The sequence below is a fragment of the Pelmatolapia mariae genome, linkage group LG5, assembly GCF_036321145.2.
Source record: "Pelmatolapia mariae isolate MD_Pm_ZW linkage group LG5, Pm_UMD_F_2, whole genome shotgun sequence".
Lineage (NCBI taxonomy): Eukaryota > Metazoa > Chordata > Actinopteri > Cichliformes > Cichlidae > Pelmatolapia > Pelmatolapia mariae.
This window is the reverse complement of record NC_086231.1, coordinates 25,399,771-25,422,049: the sequence shown is the minus strand read 5'-3', so window position 1 is coordinate 25,422,049 and position 22,279 is coordinate 25,399,771. Positions and strand designations below refer to the sequence as shown.

The window sequence follows — 22,279 nt, the reverse complement described above, 5'->3', positions numbered from 1 at the left end:
CTCCAAATACTTCTAAATGACCAGAGAGGGCTCTAGCTTTATGACTCAATTATCAATTACCATTGTATTAGACAACTGCAGATCACAGTGCCAAACTGGAACTGGAACACAGCCACAGACCTGTAAAGCTTATTCACCATTTAACAGTGCAAGATACCACAGATATATCTCAAATATGCTACAAGCTCATATCACGAGCAGGCTGAACTCTTTAATTTGTGCCGTGCATTTAAAGAAAGCATCAGTATTCCTGTTTTTTCTTCCCTCTAAAGGCATGAGTGCATGGAAGTGTCTCTGCATGTTTGTGACTTACTGCATTTCAAAGCTTGGAGGAAGCAGTGCTCTCTGCTGGTCAGGGAGATAAACTGTTAAGAAAAAGAAAGCCTGCAAAGCTTTTGAAGAATGCACTGTTTGTGTTGCACAGTAGCTGGCAGCACAACACAATCTGTCAGCCGTTTGTGGCAGCACGGAATATAATACAATGCACGGGGAAAATCCTTTGTTTATCCCGTCTACAAATGTGTCAGCTTACACACCATAAAACGTGACTGTATGCCCCAAAAGCACATAACACGACTCACCACTCAAGAACACGACTTACCTATAATCTTACAAACATGCAGAGTGATTAGTGTGCAGTAAACATACCATATAACTGATATAAAGAATTTAAAGCATCACTGAATCTCACGAGTAGTCAGCCTGCACACCTTGAAATGTATTTAAATTACCGTAAAACTTTATTTGATCAAACAGAAGACAGAAGACCAGAATCACAGAATCAAATTTATAATTTAAAATGAAAGCATTTAACACAACAGTAGCAACGGGGCAAACACAGTCAAGGAGTGATTTGGGGAAAAAACAAAACAAAGGGTATCTTTGTTCAGAAAACTAGGGCAAGATTTTAGTGTGATTTACGTACTAGCTGAGGTTGTAATATTTCTTTGATTGGCACTGAGTAACTTTGTGAAACAATAAAAGTATACAGTGCAAATAAGTGAATACACAAGAACAGATATCTTATCTCGATGTGACGAGGGCGTACACTTGCATTGTTACAGACATACTAGTTATGGGTTAGAAAGCTAAATATACACTTTGCCTTTAAGGCGCCAAAAAACAAGGACTACACAATTTAAAACCAATGCACGGAAAAGTTTTCAGATAATGAAAAAAGTGTAAAATTATTCAGTTTTTCTTACAAAGCATTTGTACTGAATACTGCAGCTTTCAGCACACGTTTTGGTAAAAGACAATAGAAGTGGCACACTGCATCGTCTGTCTGTATCTTGGGCCTACAATAATAACATAAAACTTCTTCTTTGTCATTACAGCCTTACTGTCACATTATGGTAAACTTAATGCAAGTCTTAATGCAAGTCTTAATTAAGTCAATCAGATGTACTGTCAGCAAAACCATGCCCACTCCACTGGCGCTGAGCAGCAATGGAATTCAAATAACAATATTAAAGATGAACAATCAAACCATGAAACACAAAGGGTCTCAGCCGTGTGATAAATTAGTGTGCTGATGAGTGTCCCTCTTTACAGAGTGAAGTCATGAACATGCAAAGTGCCGGGCACATGGCTCGTTTTAAAGCACACAGGTCTCGTCACAGTCAGATTGATGGGGCAAGTGTGGGTGACTGCCCTGCGACTTATACTGGGCACCCTCTGATCCCTGACTCCTCTCGGGCTTCACCTGGAGGTAGGCCCGGACACGGTGGTGCTGCGCCACAGCACCGCTGTAGTCGATCACGCGGCACTCGTACGTGCCCTCGTCTGTTGGTTTGACGCTGGAGAGACGGAGTTTGTGGGAGATGTTACTACCGGCCACTTTCACCACCTAATGAGCAGAAAAGATCAAGTTTTCTTGTTTATGTTTAGTTTGGTGAAATGTCAAAAAAGCATCCATCAAGAAATGGAAATGAGTGTTACAAAAGTGTGTATTTATGTCCATAATCGTGATTTGATAATGCCTTTAATCAAAAATGACTTTTCTAGGTGACAGCTGATTGATACCACATCAAACTTACACTAATTTTAGTGGCATCTCTGACAGTCTCCTCCAAGGGTACGACCTGCACGGAAATACAGATGAAAAGTTAGCAGCAGAAAGCGACTGAGGCAGGTTTTTCAAAAAAAATAAATAGATCTCATTCTCAGCAGCATCTCACTGGAGGAACAGGAACAAACACGACTGATGTATCAGTATTTTTTCTTTTAAAGCAAAGGATTACTTGTTTGGATTGCTTTTCTGATGTGGTTACCTTGTTCTCCTTGTTCTCGTCTAGCTGAGGTTTATACGTGTGTGTGTGTTCAAATGTGCATGCACAAGAACACACTCCACAGTGCCAAGCATGTAAGCCTCTGAGCAGGAGAGTTTGCGTGATTGGGTATGCAGAGGCACAGAGGTATTCTTTTGGGCATAGGTATGAATTATGCATGGAGCAGAAAGAGATTTTGAAAATCTATTTCTTTCTCAGCACCAATTATAGTGTCTAGAGGCACAACAGGGGAGCCCGAGTCCCCCCATGATGGGAGAGAGTCAACCTGTTCCCCCAGTGCTGGCAAATGCTAATCAGCAATTATACCTTGGTTTCCATGCCAGAGGGTTTGTGCCACTGCATTTCCCTTTGACTGATATACAGTAAGCTTTGGGTTTAGTCCAAGTGGACGTGCCATAAGAAACTGTGTAAAATCTGAAAAAGTGAATGTTAAAATTGATGTTCAGCAATAAAAAAGTGTACAGTGATGAAGGTCGCAAGAAATAATTTCTATAATGTTTGCTTTGTTCTGGATGTGTTGCAATATCAGTTATATATGTACTATTTTGATCCATCTAGTATTTTTTGGAGCCATGAAATAATTTCTAGTTATTTCAGCTGTTAATTCACTACTTTTAAGCTAAAGCAGCCCTGTTTCATCTGTAATTGGAATTAAGATATATATTTTTAACAAATATCTTCTTGTTTAAAGTTAAACATAGGATGGTTGACTGAGTTAAGTTTAAGTTTGCTGAGGTATTACAGGAGTTTTTCACCTTCGCTGGGCTACAGGTGACTCCATCAAGAAATCACTGTACATGTACAATAAAGGAACTTACATTACAGCTGCTTACATTATTAGTGATATAGGGAGACTTCTCTTGCCACTCTCTATAGTCCTTGATATACCACCACTGGATCTCCAGGGAGTAGGAGGGAGAGCCCGCTCCACGGAAGGAACAGGCCATCTCTACATCCTCACCACTGTGTGTCGTGATGTCGTGTGGGACCTCTGTAAACAGTGCTGCAACAGAGAGACAGAGAGAGAGAGAGAGATGGGCTTAAGATGTCCCCAAAATGACAGAAACATTATTTCTCAAAGAGCCTTGTGACAATGCGGCATTACTGCATCACACTCATACATGAGAAAAACTGTAAGCCAAGGACACGGTGTTGGAACTTAAATAAAAATAAAAATAAGGATTCAGGGAAGAGTGGTGTATTCAACCAACCAAGCAATGATTTTATACTGTAGGTCTGTTTGCACTGCAGGATGATAATAGTTGTGATCAGGTTGGTGGTAATCAATCAGTTCCTGAATTTGTCTCAGTTTGCTTGGGATCCTCACAGAAACAAACGTGAGGCATAAATAAAAATCTAAAAATGAAACAAAATAAAACACATATACAGCAAAAAGTTGAATACTAAATAAATTAAACCAGTTAGTTAACCAAGGAATACTAAAAAAGAGTGTAGAAGTGAAATATTTTCAGCTGGTTATAGCTGCTCTAAACTGACAAGGAAAAAATACAGAAGAGGGATCATGCTCTCTTATGTTTGGGCAAAAGTAAAAGCAATCAATGCAGCAAACTGACAATTCAATTAGCTTTTCTTCAGATATCAGTGTGCTTTTCAGTTGTTTTGAGTGCAATAATAAAACTGATTATATTATAGGTAAAGCTGACCTACCTAAAGGCTGTGGAGACAATAATTAGGGAATACCTTTTGCATCACAAGCCCACACACGTCTGAGATGTGACAAATGAAGGCTGACTGCAGCAGTGATGGATTTTAAGAACTCGGCTGTCATTATCAATGACTGATAATTTCAATTAAATAAAATTCATTAATTTGAAAACTTTGACTTATTAGAAGTTACTACATTACTCAGACCTTATACACATTACTGTGTATAGGGTCTGAGCAGACAAAAACATACTGAACCCAGTCAGTGTAACACAAAATTAGATTTATGCAGCTTTAGAAATTAAATCAATACCAATGCAATTTTGAGGTTACATACCATGAAATGTAATCTAATTTCAGTCAGCTCAATGTTGTGCTGGCAGTGCATTGGCCATTAAAATTAGAATATAATTAATATGCTCCAGAGTAAAAGTATAATGCGCATAAAGCATCACAGGTGATGTGTATTGATCGAATGTTAATGTACAGTTCAACATTCACTCTTCCTGTAGCTCTGTTTTGGTTTCTGCCATCACCTGGGGGGGGCTAGCTAGTTGCTAACCAACTCTCTGATGATTAGGGAGAGGTTGCCTGCAGCTGTTTGAAACAGGTGTGATGACAGCACAGCTTGGAAATTAGAAACGCCAGGACAACTGATCAGTAAAACTGTAAAACAAAAGGAAAGGTACTGAAAAACCCATCGCTCTTTGAAGAGCGATAAGGACAGAAGCCATCTAGACTATCAGGTAATATTTTAAATCTTATCGAGAAAATAACTATCTTTCAGAAAAGTGAGTAAGAGAGGAGTTTTTATTATTTGAAACTGATATTCACTCTGCTTTCTGCAAAGATGAAAAGTAGGCTTGATGAAAAAAAAAAGCTGAGAATAGGCAAGCAGAGAGAGGCTTTAGTGCCACTGAACAGACTCCTAAAGCCTCTGCGCCCTTGCACTGCTGCGGTGCAGCCAGGCAGTGGCCTCATTTGTCAGCAGGAGACCTGCTGTAGTTTTCCGGGACTAATAGAGAAAAAGGCAGAAAAGTAGGATAGACACAGGACACTTTGTGACCAAGTTATCTGGTCTGTATGCAAATGTGCATGTAACAGTTTAATCTTGCTTGAACACTTTTTTATCCATTTTCCCCAATTATGCATTCAATTTACATACAATTGTAACATTTTTTCACAGGGACACAATATCTCGATATCTGATACACTTTAAAAAGAAGAAAAATAGCTACATAAATAATAAATAAATGAAAAGCATGTGTTCTGACAGTAATGATGCTATGAATAAGTAGAAGGTTTAAATGGTCACTTAAAGAGGAAAGAGCTCACTGCAGAGAGAAGCAAGAAAAGCAAAGACTTACAGTGCACATGTGAGAAACTGAGAATTTTCATTGTTTAATGCTCATTTTACTACAAAAAAGCTCTTTATGCGTTAGTTCTGTCTTCTCTGCAACAGGGGCGAAGCTAAAGGACCAGCACAAACACAAACAAGAGCCAAAAACATTACTAGTTTTTCCAAATATTCTAACACTGCCCCCTGGTGACAATCCGCAGCGGCAACTTGCAGACAACAGCCAGCAGAGCCCTGTGCAGCAACAACGCACAACAGTTTTGGTCGCCTAAGAGAGTCTACTTCTAATGAAGCTGTGTTGAGAGGCTGTTCTTTGGCACAGTGAAGTTCCGACTTCAACGCTCATTTTCAAAAATGACAATTGAAAAAATTACAATAAAAAGAGACTTTATGCTAATGTTCAACAGTTATACTGGCATTCAGCACCTCAGTTTTGCTTTACCAGAATTAATACTTTAAATGCCATACCAATTCAATAGTTTTGGAGACCTTTCAGTTTGATTTAAAGAAGTCTGGACTGAAAAAATGCACTGCAATCCTTACAAAGACTGGTTTCTTGCAGGACTAATGTATTAGTGTATTGGTAGCTTCATAGCCTTGGATGTCTTATCTCAACACCAAACATATTGGTAAAATAGCGTGTATTGTGTCTCACACTGCCACAGATAATATTATGTTGCATGGCCCCAAGTGATTTTCTCTATACTGCCCTCCCCTTCAGCCACTGCTGTGAATGCAACACATTCAATAGAGACGTTTCCAAAAGGTCCTAACATCCTGGTGTCAGTATTTGCTCAGATAAAAACTGCTTTTACATTGGCAGACCAAAATCATACATATAGACACATTTCCTTTAAGCTTTTGAGAGATCTCCTGAAAGAAATCACTTTAACATTAAAGTACTTAATAAGTTACAAATACACTTTATTTATGCTAAAATAAATAACACTTCAGTCACCAAATAACCAAATATTTCTCTACTGTCTACGTTTCAACACAGCCTAACAATCTAACAATTAAGATGCCGGCAGATAAAAGGGCAGTAACCACACTTTCTAATGTATGCGTCGCGCAATATTTCGTGTTAAAACAGAGAACATGCAAAAGGTTCAGGGTTTAAAAATACAAACAGTACAACAATACAAAACATGATGACATGATGAAAGTGAAACTATGAATAAACCATAAGGTCCTAGCTCAGGTTGAAATGTCACTGTGGATTGCAGAAATAACAGTCTTAACAAAAGATTCACTAGACAACAGCAAATTCTATCTCCTGACATTTTCAATCAGAAACTTTCATTGTAATGCAAAAGTAAAATGCCCCCATAAGAAAAGAAACATTTTGCAGACATGAGTGTCTTTTATTTTAAACTGCCAGACTTTATAGAACATTTCGGGGCAGATCAGATGTGCACAGACAGCTATACAGAAAAACAATAGGAAGTGCAGATCTATGTAAAGCAAAAGGAAACAAAAACTGTAAATGTGCACATTTTCTTCTGATTTTTCTGCACAGTAAGCTGCATCTGCTGAGACAATTTCCTGTAGCGCTAACTACCCCTACACTGCCAGTGCAGACTGTAATCACAGCAGGTACAAAGATTAACTGTAATCTGATGGTGCGTGGCTTTCTTGCTAGGAAACCACAATAAAGCAAATTCATTTTGAACAGATCAAGACATTCAGAAATAGCACCTGAGAGAAAGTTCTGACAATTGTTATAAAGTGAAACGTTCCTTGTAACATGACAAGGCCGATAACGTCTGGCAAAACAAATAAATAAATATTACAGCCAAGGCATGAAGTTAGAGTAGTTACAGAAATTAGAGACATCACATCTACATATTCTATTCATTCAGCTTTAATAAAACTAAACAAATAATAAGAGAAAAGGAACAGCTAACCTATTTACTGTCCCTCTAGAAGGCGGTGCAAAGGTTGACATTTCTGAGAAAAGACATTTTCTTTATGGTTTTATGCCAACGCAGCTACTTTTCATAATACTACAATATGATGCTCTGCAATGAAAAGCACTCTGTAACAGTATACGTCTCATTATTCAGCAGTGGCAATCTTGCCTCTCAGATCTCTGACGAAGAGCACAGATGTCAGGCAAAACTAATAACAATGTCTTGTTATATTGCGCTTTCAACATATGGTGCTACAACTGAAGCCGGGAAAGGCAGAGAAGTACGCCACGCACAAAATATAAGAGCAAAACAACCAAGGGTGGCATTTCAATCATCTGGGTTTTCTTACTCAGTGCAGGTTCTTACACTTTTCTGTCCTCCAGACACAGTATCAACAGCCAGCGGCACAGCACTGCAGCATCTGTCACTTGGAACAGACTGCACTACTGCGGGAAAAAACCCCAAAAAAGGCTGTTTGTGTGTGACATACTGTAGAAAGTAAAAAACACAAAGCAAGTAAGCACAAAAAGGAAGGTATGGAATATCTTTAAATAATAAAATGTTTCAACATAATAAATTATTAACTGACCAATACCGGAGCATCAAAACCCTTCTGTTAAAAGCACTTGGGGAGATGATCCAACAGAGATATACTGCAAAGGCAAATGGAACCAAAATGTAATAAAAAAGTAAGTGTCCCAAGTAATTAATAATAATTGATGGATTGCATTTATACAGCGTTTTTCAGGGCCCTCAAAGTGCTTTACAATTCCACTATTCATTCACTCTCACATTCACACACTGGTGGAGGCAAGCTACAGTTGTAGCCACAGCTGCCCTGGGGCAGACAGACAGAAGCGAGGCTGTCATATCGCGCCATCGGCCCCTCTGGCCAACACCAGTAGTAGGCTGTAAGTGAAGTGTCTTACCCAAGGACACAACGACCAAGAAAGACAGAGCTGGGGATCGAACCAGCAACCTTCCGGTTACAAGATGAGCTTCCCAACCCCCTGAACCACGGTCGCCCGTATTTACGTCTAATTAAGACGTAAACACTTTTACATCTTCAAGATTTTAAGTCTTTGATGAAGAGCATAAGCTGTGAAATGTGGAACGCTTCTATTACATGACACGGCATGATAACATTGCTGAATGAGCATGAGAAACATATTAGCTGAAGTAAACAACTTTGTAAAATCCTAGATACACCATTGTATTTTGTGGTGTTTGGTCTGTTTTAATTGAACTCTGGTTAGTTTTCCCCCTTGGTGTGGACACACAACCACAACACAACACTCGCAGATCATTTACAGAGTGAACATGATTCAACCACAATCTGACCCAACTACCAGGGAAGTTTGCCCGAAACACCTTCCTGTAGCCATGTATGCTTAGCATTCTGGGATACAGCAGGGCACCATAGACAGTGTTGGGAAGGTTACTTTTGAAATGTATTCCACTACAGATTACAGAATACATGCCCTAAAATGTATTCTGTAATGTATTCCGTTACGTTACTCAGTGAGAGTAACGTATTCTGAATACTTTGGATTACTTAATATATTATCATGCTTTTTACAACTACATGAATGTACTATTGCTGTGTGATTTATTACTATTACTGAAGGTTACTCACCATACGAATAGCAACTAGATTTTTAAATCTTAATATAAAATGAGTAACAGTAGGTGGACATTAGTTAAGGCTGCACTTTTTGCAGCAATCTCGTATAGAAAACTATTCCGCGCATATATAAAACAGGTCCGCGGCTCCGAGCCGTAGCAAAGGGACCTCTGGCTAATATGTCAGGTTCCGTGTCGGGCTCGTAGCTGAAAACTAGCTTTACTTTGTTGTCTGGGTCAACTTTGCTAGCGAGAGACAGAGAGAGGCGTTGAAAGGCTGCTCCAACGGAACTTATTGTTTTGGAGGAAAACACGAACACAGTGTACAGTCGAGTCTTAATAGCTTACTTACAACTGGGCTCGTCAGGCACTCTTTTTGGCTGCAGTGGTTATTATTGTATTTATATGGCTCTATCTCCCGTTTCTGCTCAGTGACAGCTCATTTTTCGACTCTCCTTTTTCTCCCTCCCTCGCGCTCACAGACACATAATGGGTATGGCAGTCCATTCTCCCTGCAGCACGGACTACACTGCCCATGAGGCTGCATTCTTTAGGGCTATGCCTCTAACACTCTGCCTTTATATTAAATCATTTTTGAACAGTAATTTTAAAAATATTTCCTCACGTCATTATGAGACGCGAGATTGAGACACAGGCATTTGAGCCTCTTAATGCGTGTTTTGTTTGGGTTTCCACCGGCATGGAATTACCAAAAATAGAGAGGGCATAGCCTAACATATGAAACAGGAAAATACCACCGTGTAATCCCTTTATTTCAACAAAGTAACTGTATTCTGAATACCACCTTTTTAAATGGTAACTGTAACGGAATACAGTTACTCATATTTTGTATTTTAAATACGTAACAGCGGTACATGTATTCCGTTACTCCCAACACTGACCATAGATGTCCAAAGGTCAGTACAGGCTAGCAATTAGCTATGAAATGGACATGGATTCTCCATGGTGTCCAGAGGTCCGTAACACGTCACCTTCTTCCTGTATTTACTTTTGTTGCTCCTGCTTCAGCCACATGTGGCCAACAAGTGGACTCGAAATTCTCACATGGTTTGTAATGATGTATCTTGGTTTGCTCATCTACTGATTGTGAAAGGATTACATAAAAATGCTAAAATTAATACTTTTTCCCTTTTTATCTAAATAATAGTTAATGATTAGCCAGTCAGAGTATCAAAACAGTAGTACACCTACTTAGGTCAGCTTTCAATCAGACTCATGCTGAACTGGTGTTGGCTTTAACAGTCTAACTGGTTACATCGGATTAAACCTTTTATTGAAAGGGTTCTTTAAAATTAAAATCAAAATAGAGAATAAAGGAGAACTCTTGAAAAATGACCAGTTCTGAGTGTCCACAGCCATTTGAAGCCACAGCATCTGATGTCAAAGTCAAGTCAAGGAGAAAGCTGCATGGGTAGTCCTCGCATCCAGAGCTACAGTACCAGCACAGGCTTATACCTGCAAGGTAATTCCTGCACTTTTCCACTTCCCCTGCCAGCCAATAAGACCCTGAATCTGTAAAGGTAAGATTTTTTTCCTTCAATTTTTAACCTCTTTCTTTTCTTTTAAATCCTTTGTCTTCTCTCTGCTTTTCTCTCTCACTAGCCCACCGACATCTTTCTTAAAAGTCTACCCCCTATTGTTGAAAACAATAGCATCTTTACTCTCCTATCTCCCTGTTCCTATTACCCTTTCATTTTTACTTTCAACCTATTAAGTATCCTTTCTCACTTTCATTCCTCCTTTTATTCGGTTCCCCTTCGTACTTTCCGCTCGCTGAGTGGGCAATATGTGTCTGCTGGCGTTCTGGTGTCTGGCATAAAGAGATTCTTCCAACAGTCTCAAGAGTAGCTCACTACATCTCCTGGAGCCTTGCCCACTGGCTTTGGCAGGTGTTCAGCATCCTGGGAGAATTACCCTGTGTGTAACTCGCTGTGTGGTGCCCTATGGCTTCAATTCAGCATACTGTGTGTGTGTGTGTGTGTGTCTCTGTCTGAACGTAGCTATGTAAAATTGAAACACGTTAAAAAGGTGCAACGCATTATTTCTTTGCCATAAGTTGACCACGTTCAGCTACGTGTTTCTGCTGCATGTTTCAATGCACACGTTTTCCTAATACAACAAAATCCCAGCTGAGGTAAAGGCAGAGAATAACAAGCAGAGCGGCTTCTAAATCATCCTGCAGCATTTAACATCCATAAGCGTTGTCTTTAATTAACACACACACACACATTAATTGCCCAGAGAATCACAACAATTCAAAAAAGATAAAAGGATAAAGTAAGAAATCCTTTACTAGATAGAAGAGAGGAAAATGACAAATGGAAATAAAAAAAACAAACAAAAATCAGTAATTTCTCACATTATCTGCTGGCAGAAAAACAGAAAAATATCATCCTTTCATCCATCCATTTTCTGCTACTTATCCAGGTTCAGGTTGCAAGGGTAGCCGTCTCATATATGCATATATGTCCAGACCTCACTCTGCCCTGGCCAAACCAACCAACAGATGTAATGTCTTGTCTAGCCCAGGACTTCCTCCTATGCCTGGAACACCTCATTTAGGAGACATCCAGGAGGCATCCTGGTGAGATCCTCAAACTACCTCACCTGGCTCTTTTCAGAGCAGAGGAGTAGCAGCTGTCTGCAAAGCCCCTCCCAAACGATCAAGGTCCTCACATAACCTCTAAGGCTGAGCCCAGGCACTCTTTCGAGAAAGATAATTTCTGAATTAAGTAGTATCCTTCAGTTACCACTCAAACCTCATGAAAAAGGTGAGAGTAATTATGGCTTCTAAACAGTAATCCTACACTATAATGTAAGAGATGTTTCAAAGTAGCTTTTCTCAAGGGTTTGTTGAGCAAACAGCCTAAGAATTACAACTATTGGTCATAGATTCAGGCGTTATCACCAATATAAACTCAATATGCAGTACTGATTTTAAATACAATATGTATAAATATTATAGTGTGCATATAAATCAAATACATTTACTTGTATACCATTTTTATATATGTGGTCCATGCAGGTATAGTGTTTTTGCGTTCTCTAAGTGAGGAAATCGAATAACTGGCATTTAATCCAGGTGAATTTCAATCATAGCTAAAATGTGTTTCACACAAAAGGTGTATATAAATATCTATAAATTCTTGCGCAGGGCATACCATGCTTCTCATCCTATGACAGCTGGGATAGACTCCAGCCCTCACGTCACATTAAACTGGATAAGCAGAATGGTTAGATGGATGGATCTCATCTTCCACTCTGTTACTGCATTACATTTTTTATACACACTCAACATTTCTTTATCCATTTCAATTTAAGAGTCCTCTAGATTTTCACTGGACAAACTGTCAATTTCATAATGAGGATTATTGAAGACATATGGTATACAAGATTATCCATGAATGTGGCATTAATCCTTGACAACTGCTTATTACACCACACCAGAGACTATGTGAAGGAGAGACAAAGATGCATAAGTGAGGCTGACCGTCGTACCTTTTTCTAAAGAGGAAGATAGAATGACAGATGTTATACTGATGATTTTATGATCTGTTCATTCTAATATTTGACCATGTAGTCTGTTATAGTTTACTGATCTATGTAAACTATCTCTGTGCCCTGCTTACACAGGAGCCACAACTCAACAATGCATGTCCACACATTGTCAGTGTACTTAAACACATTACACCTGTACAGCTGTGTATCATAGCAACAATGTTTCGAACAAGAGAGAGTGCAGTCTATTTGCATATGATCCTCTATGCTGCTACATTAAATCTACATTAACTACTGAGTTATAATTATGCTTCCCCCAATTTCACATCTAACGAATGGATAGTGTTTCTTCAGTTTTCTAACAAAGAGCTTTTTTACTTGACTTTGGCATACTGACACTTTCTGAGTATGTGCAGTCAGTCTTTTTCCACATCACCATTTCTTAAGTCCATAAGTTACAGAGAATAAAGACGTTTTCCTATATTTTTGTAAGTGAAATTTCATTTTTTTAATGCAGGGACTGGAAACACAGAATTCAGCTTTTACAGATTTGACTTTACACACCAATCTCAAGAAAAAAAAGAAATCAAAGGACTAGAAAAAGCATCTGGGTGGAAATTTAATTTCACACTATAGTTCAACCGACTCAGCAACTCAATTGTGCGCATTTTGCTTTATGTTCAAAATTTATGATGAACCTTAATTGTTGTGACTGCAGGCCTGATGATCAAATGTATGAGGGGAAAATTTAACATCAAGAAAGACACGAGTCACAGAGATCATGAACTTTGCGGACAGAGGGAATTGACCACAATACATGAGAATATTTCACCTGTATGTGTAAATTTCCTTCATTCTCACTTAAATGATTGCTGTCAAAAGTATAAGCAATATACAGTGTTTGCTATTCGATAAACTCAGGTCCTTTGTCAGGGTTTGACTGTCCATCTGACAGTTGTCAAATTGCCTTCCAGTTAGCTATGCAGGAGCCCTTCTCAGCTCTGCCTGTGAAACATGACTTGTTGACAAACAAACTGTCTGCTGGTGTGCACTGTGCCAGTGTCAGGCCGTAACAAGCCTGCTCAGCAGACGTCCAACTGTTTCCTGACTTTAATCACACAAGCATCACCAGAAATCAATCGAATAACCTTGGTAGAATGCTAAATCAACACAAAAGCTGACTCCGTTCGTGGACTTTCATGGCCCTGAACTGGCTGAGAGTACAATGAGAGCGTGTACTTCTGAAGTGGATATTGACTCCCAGGGAAATCTTAAGCACACTGGGTTGTCTCATTTATAACGCTATATAGCTGGCAAGGAATGAGCTTGTCTGGCCTGGCCTTGTCTTAGTATGGATTTTCATAAAGGCAGTACTGTCAGAACCATCTTTTAAGCAGAGGCAGGGGGACGCTTGTCTGAAGATGCAAAGTACAGTACATGCATTTTTAAAGTGGCCCTCCTTGCCATTTTTTACTTTATTGCTTAGAGAGCAATGATAGAAGTGAGACCATGAGAACACTGGAGCAGCTGCTCTCTAGCCACCAAAGACTCATTAAAAATGAAAAGGGGGGAAAATAAGGAAAGAAAACAATCCAGTGGAGGACATAAATATATAAACAAAGGCAAATACTTTGTTCATGCCCTATAGAGACCATACTTTTCCAGTAATGGTAAATATTTTTCATCTTCAGGTCCAAGGCAAAACAACAGGGATAAATCCAGTATGAGTGGCAGTGTAAGGTCAATGCATCGATCCTCTCTTTCTCTCCCTCCCTGTTGTGGAGGAGCTTGAGCTATTTGAGGATGACTAAATTACAGGCGCCTCATTAGCATGGATGAGAAGCAAGTGTGACAGCCGTATCTTTCCTTGTCCATGCTTGTGTACTTATGTGAGCAAGAGAGAGAGAGAGAGGCTTGCAGTGTAAGCTTGTCAGCACCCCTGAAAGCTTCTGTTTTTACTTTGTGAAACCATTAAAGGATAGGGTGTATGTTATTCTATATTCCTCTCACTGCCAGTTACTTGAAGAGACGAAAACCAGCAATCAGTTGTTTTTTCCTTTTCCTTCCTCAATAAGCAGTTGTTCCACCTAAGAAACGTTTAAATATTTGCCTAAAACAGCTTGCAACTGCAGTTTTTAGTTCAATCAGGACCAATATAGTCAAAGGAAGATTGATTGCGCCACCTGTAGCAAATTGTAATATTTATATATTTACTTGGATCTGCTTTGAAAGTTAGTCTGAACACGGGACATGAATTTTGAAGCAGATGGGCCAAAAGTTGGACAATAGAGGACTAAAAAATGCTGCCTGCTGCAATGAATCTGCATTTCTGCTGCAACATTGAGATGTTGGGGTCACAAAGTGACACAAACAATATGAAAGCATAGATCCATCCTGCCATGTATCAACAATTCAGGCTGCTGAAAAAACAGTGTCACTGTGTATCATGTCAGTCTTCTCCTTTTTCAGCTGCTCCCGTTAGGGGTCACCACAGCAGATCATCTGTTTTCCATTTCTCCCAACCCGGCAACCACCTGCATGTCATTTTGACAGCACACCGATTAAGTCTCCTTTTAGGCCTTTCTCTTTTGATCTTGACTTGTTTCTTCTTCAGCTTCTTTCTCCCGATCGATTTAGTCTCTCTTTATTTCTCCCATATCCAAACCAAGTCAATCTCACCTTTCCTACTCTGTGCCTAAACTGGGACTTGACATACTAATTCCTAATTGTATCACCCTAAATGCAAATCTTAGAATAATATCAGTGTAAAATATGTATTTCAGGAAGTAAGTACAAAAATAAGATTATGATGCAATCTAAAGAGGCCTTACTGGTGTGGCTGAAAGCTCTCCCTTCTTCAAATGTGTCTGTGAATTTAGAGAGATAAAGTATAATGATGGACAGCAGGCTATACTTGACTGTTGAGAAAACTGGGCCAAAGACCACAGTGGTTATGTGGCTCATCTGAGCCCATCTCCAGGGCTGCTTTCATGTGTCAGTCCAGTCCTACAGAGAGATATGAGAAATGATGCCTGGTAGCTGGAGGAATTGTAGAAATCCTTTTCTAAGTTAAGTGCAAACATTTTTCACCTGAAAAGGTGCTGCCTTACAGGGACAGCTAGTAAAATCGGGTTCATTAACTCAATGGTGCCATTTGAGTCACATCTATAGGGCACTGTAGAGAAGAAACGAATCATTAAGAAGAAGAAGAAACTGTAAATACCAAGACACAAAAACCCAGCTAAACAACATAACTTCGACCAAGGTGAATGTAAATAGCCCGTGAACAGAAACCCCCTGAGAGAAGGGATTTCACTAATTTGATGAATGGGTTTAATAATCAGGGAAGCCCCAAGGGAATAGTGGGTGAAACAACAAGAAGCAGCAGCAATAAAGAGACCTGCTGCAGATACAGATATTTATCTTGATCTTAGAAAGCTTTAATCCTGCATACAAAAAACGCCTACTGAGAGTTCTGTTAGATCGATGAATACAAGACAACCTTTAGAGATTATCGCACTTTCCAAACCTCTTTTAAGTAGTCAATAGCTACTTTTCTTAAACCTGTATACATATATAAAATAAATATTAGGATCACCTAGGATATTACGTCAAGATATTTCTGTACAACAGTTACAGTACAAGTGACAGCAAATAACCAAGTGTGGGAAATAATTATACTGATACACAAAAAAATTGCCAGAAAGTCAATAAAGCTGTATTTGGTCCAGAATCAGCTCTGGGGCAAACAGAAAGGTATGTCCTCTGGGAAATTATCATTTACTGCGAGACCTTCAGCCTGAATTCAAGGTGGAAGTTAAAAATAATGAAATAAGAATGGAGCCGGGATTCAAGCAAGCAGCTGTCCACCTTTTGCCACTGATACACCGGGCTTACGGACTGAATTTTTCATAGCCCTTGGGACGCGAGACATGGAGGCTATTTCTGCGTTTCCTCCCAGTATGTGGCTACATGAAGTATCACGTATTGTTGACAACACATACCAGGGCTCTGAGGCATTTTCGAGATTGCTCACCGTACTCCATCTGGAGTCCACAGTAATGAAAGACAACATTATGTTCTTCTATGTCGCCCTTGAGAGCCTTTAAGTAATGGTGTCAGTGTTTTCCTTGAGTTGAGTGCAGGATCCCTTGCTTGGCATGTCCTGTTTACACAGTTTCAATGAACTAAACAGGACATTGAATTAAGCTGCTACATTTTCACGTTAGTTTTTCTTGCATTGAAAGTAGACATATAATAATCTGTTTAATAACTGAATCATAACACACAGAGCTTGTTAAAGTAGAATATTCACAATTGTATAAAAAAACAAACAAACTTAAATGTCCACTTTGGTACACTGGGATTGTCACAATACTAATATTTAAAGCAACCCAGGAAAATATACTTGATAGAACAGGGACAAAATAAAATCCAAAAAAATTAAGAGCCCTTTTTTTTAAAATAAGGATTAGAACAAAGCAAAGAATAACAATACTAGTTTAAGTTGACTGATAATTGCAAGTTCTAAATGTATTATTAATAATAAAAATAGTAAATAATTATCATCATCAACATCTTATTATAATGATGCATGCCTGTTCCCAAACTGCTCCTACACACAAATGATTTTTATAGCACTCAAATCCTTACAAATTATATATTATGTGTAGTAGCTGTTCTCAAAATGAATGCCAACATTACGTGTACGTGGCTGGATGCAAATACATTTTGCAGGTGCATATTGGGGTAACTTTTCTCATGCACAACTGTAAATAAGTGTTCAATAAAATTATCATGCTAATAATGTGATTCGGTTGTCTTAATATATAGCTCGCAAAGAAGAAGAAATACATGTATTTTTTGTTCGGTGTTTATGAACAGCTGTTTTGGCCATCTGACTAGATACAGTGATATAACAAACAGAAAAAAGAATAACATGACAAATTAATATTCATGTCTGTGTTGTAATGCATGAGCAAAGCAAAGAATAACTGCCCGCAGGGCCGATTTTTGCTAGTAATAATAATAATAAAAAACTTTATTTATATAGCACCTTTAAAAAACAACATTAGGAAGTACTTCACGAGACAAGACAGGAAATAAACAGCATATAAAACATTTAAGAGGAGATAAAGATGAAACATTAGGTATAACAATACAGGCAGCACAGGGAGATTAAAAGCGATGAATGAAGACAATTAAAATTAAAAAACAAGTAAATTAAAAGCAAATATAAAATAAATTTAAAAATCCCTAGCAGAAGGTGATAAAGCAATTACAAAGGACAACATAGAAATAACTCAGAATGGAGGATCAGAGAAAGCCTACTTATGAAAATGTGTCTTTAAGAGATTTAAAAGACAAAAGTGAGCCATTCAGATCTTCTCAGGGAGATTGTGGGGTAACTAGCCTTCGCTGAGGACCTCAGGTTAGACCAGGAGTGTACAATTTCAGGAGATAACTGTTCACTGCTTAATGTTGTTGAAAACGGAGCTTTTCTGAACTCTCGTAATTCCTCCTCAAGTGTTGTTCAGTGTTATGAACATCACCTACTAAACAGACAATTTCTCATATGCTGGCTTGGTGGCACCAGTGTCCGGCAGCCTCGCCTCTGTCAGTGCGCCCCAGGGTGGCTGTGGCTACAATGTAGCTTGCCATCACCAGTGTGTGAATGGGTGGATGACTGGATGTGTTTGGGGTCCTTAGGGACTAGTAAAGCGCTATACAAATACAGCGCTTATACATACAATACAATTATCAATCTCTTGTCATCGTAAATGAAACTTTTCACTGTTGTTAGCATTTAATTCAGCAAATCACAGTCGGTTATTGGAGGAAAATTATCAGCAGATGAATCTATAATTAAAACTGCTTTTTTTCACGAGAAATTCTTTGTTATATTTAAATTTTTATTAATAGTCTTAATTTATTAAATAAAATATGTTTTAATGTAGCTACAAGTACTGAAAGTCGATTGTTCAAAGCTTATTTTTTATTTCACTTGAATGTCCGTAAAACCAGGTAGGTTTCACAGAAATATCAAGACAACTGATTGATATTTTTTTTCTTACAGATCAGAGATTTCTGTATCACCAGTCATCACTTCAAGTCACGTTGTGTTACACACAATCTTGTTTCACTGCCCTTCTGTTTCCTACCAAGCCTCCACCAGCACCCTCTGCTGTGACAGCATGACTGTGCAATCTGTTGCCCCCCACCTCCTGCACTGTCAGAGCTCCATCAAATTAAAAGCCAATGCAAACTGACTGAGCTGGCTGTCCTCATTAAGAGGACACCAAGCAGAGGACTGGGTGAGGATCCTAGCCACTTTGGAAGCCTAATGAATTGGTACACGCCCCCACACTGTGAAGGTAGTGCACTCACAGAGCAGGATGAGCATTGGCAAAGAACACTAACACTGCCACATCTTGTGCTAAAATTGAAAGGCTTCCAACATGTTTCCCATCATCATTATCATCACTTTGTGTTATAAGTTACCCCTGAGACCTCCCCCATGCATAACATCACTTATTACAGCTTCTGTCGCTTTCCTTACTGCTGACACTTGACCTTCAAGTACTTGTGGCAGGTAAGAATCTTATTCTGATGCATGTGGCAAACAATGGGGTGAAGCTACTGATCCATTGAACATGTTTGTCTTCAGACAGAACATATAATTTTGCATTGTAGGTGATTCAATCTACACTTCAGCTCAAGTGGAAACTGGGGTGCAAGGGCCAGGTGCACTTATCTGAAACAAATGAGTCAGGGCTAAATCTAACAAGCACTCTCCAGAACTGTGCATCCAGCCTCTCTGCTCTGCATGAAGGCTCGGCTTCCCTCTGCTTGAGCCATTTATCAAAGAGTCTGATTAAAAAGAAAAAACTCTTCAGAGGATTATCTAACCACAAAGGATAGTACAACTCTGTTTTCTGGTGGTGAAGCTGATGTACAAATATGACAGTAGAAAGCTTCTAGGTTGTTTTCTCAATATAGTTTTTCATTCTTGTTAAACACACGGAGGCGTTCCTTCTTTTTTTTTTGCCTGGGAAACAGTATTAATGGCAACACTACAGTCGATTTTAATTTGCTTCCTTTGGGAAAAATGCTGCTGATTTTCTAACCTGTCCAGTACAGTCCATCCTTGTGACGCCACTGCAGAATTTATAGTTTGTCAAGTCAAAGCTAAAATGCTAAACACAGCAAGCTGAAGGCAAACCACGCAATTTAATTATGTAACAATAAGGTTAGGAGGTGCAGGAGAAAGGTGAGATTGCTAATAGCTGTAAATGATAATTCTGTTCAAAATTTCACAATGTATGAACCACAGAAAAAGAAACACACAGAGTTGTTTTTCACATTCAAATAAATTATTAGAGCTGGTAAAATAATAATAACAAATAATGAAACAGTGGTTTCAGTGACTATGACCTGAAAATATGCATTCAAAAGACTTTGCATTTTTTTAAAGTGCAGGTAAACTTTAAATGTTTCAGTCTGAAGTAGGTTTTATCGTTGCCCAACAGGTCCTGCTGTTGAAGGTGCAAGGGTAGACACTTATCTAAAGGGAAGGGAATTTTAATGTAGGCTTTTACATACTATTTTTATGTTAGTACAGGTTCATCAGCGTTGAATGACATTAAGTGGACAATGTAATACAAAGAATTTATGTCTCAGTCACCAATAAATCTCCCTAATAATAGCAATCCCAGTGAAACTACAATAAGTCATGTGTTATTCTGTGAAATACCAACCTAGAAGGACAACCGGACAACTGCAAACTTACAATTTCTTAGCTAGTTCTAAGTATGAAATATGGCAAGTTACTTGAGTAACAGGGCATCTCAAGCCTCTACCCACATCCATAAAATGCACACAGCACAGTACAAGAACTTCATTCTCCTCTGGGTGAATACTAAAGCTGTATTTTGTCCTTGAAAACACATAATGTGCACATCCTTTTGCATTTGTGTTTTACTTTATAGTGTTACATTTTGTTGTAAATCAGACTAAATCTTCAGTCCACCCTGGGTTTAATTTTTCAGTATGTTGAACTATTCTGGTAAGCCTTGTCAATTTGAACAGCTCACACAGTGTGCTGTTGGATTTGTAATGCATATCTACCTTTTCATAACTCTACAGTTCTTGTTTAGCAATATTAATTAACATTATTTTATACTTTTTGATGAAATACAACTCAAAATAAAGTTTTCAGAGACACAGATTTTCTAAACTGTCTTAAAATGAAACATTAATACACCACTGTAGTGGTCCCAGTAATGGGCAGGCTACCATCTCACTGCAAAACTGATTTTCGAAGGGTGCCCTACACTGCACATCATCCCATCCAATCTCTCCTCACATTTTCTGTCCCTCTGTCTCTACCATCGCCTATTGACTTGGGAAAAAAGACATTACCTAAAATAATTAGGGATACTGTATGAAATTACTAAAAACAAGACGTTTGGTTGGGGATGTTGTGCCTTGGGGAAAGACCTGAGTCAGTTATGTGTAAAGTAAAATTTAACAAAAAAAATGTACTTGTCAGACCAAGAGCAATGCATGGTTAAGAAATGAAGAAATGAAAGATGACTGACTTTATTACAGTTTACACTAGTCTCACATTTTCTCTGATATTAAAAAAAAAAACATTAAAAATGTTTATTTTCCGTTGACATTTAGGGATATGTAAACATTTACCAAAGTTGCAGCATCTGTTTTGTGAGTGTGTGTTTGTGCTAAAATAATTATACACACAAACATTTTGAAGACACTTTAGTAAGAAGACATTATGATGAAACACCTGCTTGTACCCAGGCTTCAAAAGCCTTTGTCCTGCCCCTGCTTGTTGTTAACCTAAGTGTGTGTGTGTGTGTGTGTGTGTGTGTGTGTGTGTTTGCGCTTTTAATGTGTAATGAAAAACAAGTTTCATATACAGGGATATTAAAATGCTCAAACATGGTCGAGCACGTTGGTGTAAACACAATAAAACATGATGAAAGTGCACAACTCATTGTTTAATTTAGCCCCACACACCCCATCCGTAATGTATTTGAACTAATCACTGACATCAAACGTTGTTGTTCACTAAACCCCACCCAAACACTTAAGAGTCAATGCAATGAGAGCTTCACTCTTCCACTCCAACAAACACACGCATTAACACAACTTACCGTTCCCAGAGATGTGATTATCCACCTCTCCGTGTCCGTCGTTGAGAGCTGCGTTAAGTTGAATGTAAAGTCCCGCGTACTGTAAAAGCCCCATTATCACTCCGAAAGCTCCCATTGCTTCGGCCGGTATTTAAAACAGTTGTATGAAATTTTCACGTTAGATGGAGAGCATCGGTAACGATATATCCCCACCGGCGCAGAGCAGCCCTTGCAGACATACAGCTGGAGCTGGAGGACAGAGACTCGGAGACCCGCTCGGCTGTGAGAGGGAGGAGATGATGCGGCCAGCGCGGGCGGAGGGAGAAGCAGCGTGTAAACAGGTGAGGCGGCTCACACCGGGACAGTCAATTAGGCGGAGGGATCTGACAGATCCCTTACTGTCGTTTTAAGTTTATCCCACACCCCCTTTTTTGGACACCCTCCTCACTCATTTCATCCACACAGGTTAGATAATTGCCCTCAGTAAACACATTAATGTATATTTAACGTGGCGGTTGAGAAGGTGGGATTTAATTGTTTCATGCCAAGTGTTTTATGTATGCTGAGGGTGTTTGGTGTGTTTTTAAACTGGGTATCCTTGCTAACCTATTGAAATTAAAGGAATAAAAGTAGTTCCACTTTGAGAAACGTCCAAGTTAGGAGGGCGTTAACATTAATGGTGCTTTAAAAAATGCTATAAGTGTTTCCTTTATGCACTAAGAGTAATGTTTGCTCACTGTTTACACTGATAAAACA

At 38.9% G+C, this 22,279-nt stretch overlaps 1 protein-coding gene across 1 annotated transcript; it reads right to left on the bottom strand.

Annotated features, from left to right (window-relative positions):
* Positions 1-781: 781 nt before the first annotated feature.
* Positions 782-21,837, bottom strand: vstm2l (V-set and transmembrane domain containing 2 like). Its single transcript, XM_063473120.1, has 4 exons — positions 21,545-21,837; positions 3,125-3,294; positions 2,040-2,084; positions 782-1,849 (listed from the first exon to the last, which is right to left on the bottom strand). Exons 1-4 carry the CDS (start codon positions 21,657-21,659, stop codon positions 1,598-1,600), a joined length of 582 nt encoding a protein of 193 aa, XP_063329190.1. The 5' UTR covers positions 21,660-21,837; the 3' UTR covers positions 782-1,597.
* Positions 21,838-22,279: the final 442 nt, after the last annotated feature.